The sequence below is a fragment of the Sinocyclocheilus anshuiensis genome, unplaced genomic scaffold, assembly GCF_001515605.1.
Source record: "Sinocyclocheilus anshuiensis isolate Anshui unplaced genomic scaffold, SAMN03320099.WGS_v1.1 scaffold1170, whole genome shotgun sequence".
NCBI classification, from domain to species: Eukaryota; Metazoa; Chordata; class Actinopteri; order Cypriniformes; family Cyprinidae; genus Sinocyclocheilus; species Sinocyclocheilus anshuiensis.
Genome location: NW_015538055.1, coordinates 2,365,017 through 2,368,836, shown reverse-complemented (window position 1 = coordinate 2,368,836; position 3,820 = coordinate 2,365,017). Strand labels below are relative to the sequence as shown.

Sequence of the window (3,820 nt, the reverse complement as noted above, 5' to 3'; positions counted from 1 at the left end):
AAAAAAATATATATAAATGAAAACTGAACAGATAAAGGAAAGAGGGGGAAATGAAGCAAAAAGAAAGAAGTGATGAAGATAAGTGAAGGAAGGAGAAAAGTCAACAGCTAGATGAATGCATTGGAAAAAAAAGAAAAGAGGAAAGGAGGCAGAAGGAAGCAAGCAAAAGAGAAAAAGAGGCAGAAAGGAAAAATGGGTATATGGATGACAGAGGGAAGATAAAGGGAAAATAAAGTCAATGAAAGAAAAGAAGTGAGGAAGAAAAGAAAGAAGGAAAAAAGAAGGTAGGAAGGACAAAAGGTAGAAAAGGGGGAAAGTAAGAGAATTACAGAAGAAAAAGTAAAGGAGAAAAAACATGACTAGATGAAAAGAAAAGAAAAGAAAACATGGATATACTGCATGGATGAATACAAAGAAGCAAGGATGGAAGGAAGGAGGAAAGTGTAGGAGAAAAAAAGGAAAAACAGGAGGAGACATGAAAAGGAGAGAGAGGACGAGAAAGAAAGAAAGAAGGAGAGAGAGAGGGAGTATGAGACTAGTTGAGGATAATGAACTGAGCAGCACAAGCAGCAGCAGCAGTGTTCTCTCCTCAGGCCAGAAGAGTTCATGGACTTACATCATGTTTTTGATCCTCCCTTCGTTCCTTCCCATCATCCCTTCCTGTCCTCGCTGGAGAGCCCAGTCTGCCGGCATGTGGGGCCTGTAATTGGATGAGTTATGTACCTTCATCAGCGTTTTTTGTCCTCCAAGGTTTTCCTGCAGCACGTCACTAGTCAGGCCTGACCTGCTGCTCACAAACAAACCACGGCACCTTTTGACTTTCGGCTAAAATATTAACCGGATCTGCTGTTCTGCGGCAGAGTTAGCCATGCCAGATGTGTCGCTCCCATGGAAATCTAACAAGAAAATAATTTTAATGATGGATCTTGGGATGCAGTTTAGAAACAACAGAAAGATGATGCAAAGTAATCATCAGTGATTTTTATTTTTACCTGAGATAGCTGTAACCTTTTGTAACCGTGTGTGTGTGTGTGTGTGTGTGTTTCTCTGTTGTTCAGGTGCAGCTCTCGCTATACACGTACCTCTCAGCAGAGTTCATTGGCACGGCAACCATCTACAACACCATCCGTCGAGTGGGGACTGTGCTGCAGATCATGCACATACTGAAGTATTACTACTGGGCTGTGAATCCGGCCCACATCAGTGGCATCACACCCAAAGGCCTGGGTCTGTACACACACACACACACACACACACACACTCTGGCAACTTGTGACTTTCATGCAAATAAATCTAAATGATTCTAAATAAATTATATCTAAATGAATGTAAATAATATACAATGAGCAACAATAAACAAACAAATGTTTTTAGACCTAAACATTATAAGTAAAGGCACAAAATTGGAGTGACAACTATTAGATATGATTATTAAATATGTAAAATGATACATTATTTTGATTAATTATTGTTGAATAATTTTTAATAGCCGAAAACATGTTTTTCGGTGTCTCACATATTGCATGACCAGTAACTTTGGAAAATTGTGACATTTTAATTTTAATTTGAATCATTCATTTGATTTTTGTATAATTTTTCTTAAAAACAAAACAGCCAATTTAACCTGTGACCAAATATATTGTAAGAAAAAATTGGTCAAACATACAGTATATTTAACTTCCATATGCTTACTATTACTTGCAGTCATGTTAACCATTCAATATCATTCTTATTATATACTTTATAATAATATTAATATTAAAAATATTAATACATTGTATTTATTTATTTTGTTTATTATTTTATAATTTTTTTAAAATATATATTTATTGCTCAAAAATAACAGAATTACATGAGTCAAGATTTTAAACTATATTCAGACATGCAAACATGAAATAAATATAAAATAAAACACGCTAGTCGGGACACCAGTATCAAATTCATGGTTTAGCTTTTCAGCAGGTCGTTCTTATTAACGGTCTGCAGTTTCTGAGAGTGACTTTTAATGTAGCTCAGCATTGTTGAATTACATAAAACTTTGACTGTTTTACCACACCACCTGCATTCCACCTCAGTCAATCTTCCACTTTGACTAAAAGCGTTTTATGTGAACTCCCCATGTACCCACAAGGGCTTCTCACGGACTCTTTCTGTCTCCTCGCCATGTCCGCAGTTATTATGAGTGACGACAGCGGCCCGGATTTTCACCCCTGATGAGAAGCAGCACTTTTGAATAATCCTAGCTTCATGCTGGTCCTTTTCCCTGAAATTTGGCACAATTTCTCTCTCCCGCCCATTCAAGCATGTTTTAAACCCTCTGTACAGAGGTAGAAAAGAGCACAGAGGAGTAATAACCCATGAAAGCTCCACATTGTGATAGACACTAGAAGTAGCCATGTGGGCTGAATTTCACATGGCTCACCCTGGGCAGCACACAACTAGCCTTTCATGGCTGAAAATATGCTTTTCTTTTCATCTCTTATACCCCTCTTTACTGCCATTTTTCATAGATCATGGCTTTTAACTGTACCTCTCACTCTTCTTTCTATTCTTTCCTGTCTTATAACACACTTTCAGGTGCACACTCTCTTTTTCCTCTCTTCTAATCTGTTTTGTTTCTCTTTCCTCATGCCACAGCTTCCACTGTCCTCTCTGTAAAGATTTCCTGCTGAAGTTGAAAGCACCCACAGCTAGAATCTTTTAGACTTTCATGTCCTCTGAATAATTCACAAATATTCTCTGAATAAATCACTCGTTTTGAGGTCAGGAGTTTATGTTTTATGCTCTCGACCATTTTAGAACAATTTAGTTGTTTGTTAAAACACAGAGAGGTAAAAATTGCCTAGTGAGAACATTCTGCATAAATTGGCTGTATGGAATTCATGTTAGACAAGATGGCATTCAGTGACTTTAATAAGCAGAAGACTGACAGATTAAAAGGATTTCAGAGACGCAGCATGCTTGCACATTCACTGTGGGACTGGGAAATCTAATTGTTCTCCATTATTCCTTTTATTCTGCTCCTGCAAGGTTTTGTGATCTGGATTCTGTACAAAATATTAGCCAAGCGTAACCATAGCTGAATTTGCATTAAATGAAGAGTCAAGAGTTATAGATTAGCATTTAGCACCAAGGATACATGGCTCCTTTTGAATATTCAGTGCTTATTTATGCAGAGCTTTTTGTTTTAGTCATAAGTGTTGTCTTTTGACAAAAATATCCTTTAAATATAGTTAACAATTCATCAACTGCATCTCATTTTAGCTGACAAACACATTTGGTAACACTTTAAATTAGGGACTAATTCTCACTGTAAACTAGTTGCTTATTAGCATGCATATTACTAGCATATTACTTATAAAACATATATTAATGCCTTATTCTGCATGACCATATTTTAGATCCCTTTATCATACCCCATACCAAAACTTAACAACTACCTTACTAACTATTAATAAGCAGCAAATAAGGAGGCTGTTCAGGGAAATCTATGTGTTCCCTATTCTAAAGTGTTACCGAAAAAGTTACTGGCATGCTAATAAAACATTTTTTAGCAGTACTGGGTTCTCACCAAAACGACTGCTTGGCCAGCTGAATGACATTAGCAGTGGTTTCGACGTCAATGTAATCGTAGTGCAGTGCAGCAGGATCTGTTGTGGAGCCCGTTTCGGCCAGCAAGACCCCCAGCCACCTTCCCATACTCTCAGAGGAGGAGGCCTGACGGGAAAAGAGTGAGGAAAGATGCAATGAATGAGTGTCAGTGGAATATGAGACAAATAAATCACTAATCTATGCAATCTCTGCAAATCCCCTCTACACA

The 3,820-nt window shown here is 37.4% G+C and overlaps 1 protein-coding gene across 1 annotated transcript in view; it reads left to right on the top strand.

Annotated features, from left to right (window-relative positions):
* LOC107683414 (neurobeachin-like) overlaps nucleotides 1-3,820 on the top strand; it is a 267,384-nt gene that overhangs the window by 85,435 nt on the left and 178,129 nt on the right. The window contains exon 13 of the mRNA XM_016479471.1: nucleotides 1,059-1,227. Within this exon, the coding sequence (XP_016334957.1) occupies nucleotides 1,059-1,227 (169 nt within the window). The remainder of the gene's footprint in view (nucleotides 1-1,058; nucleotides 1,228-3,820) is intronic.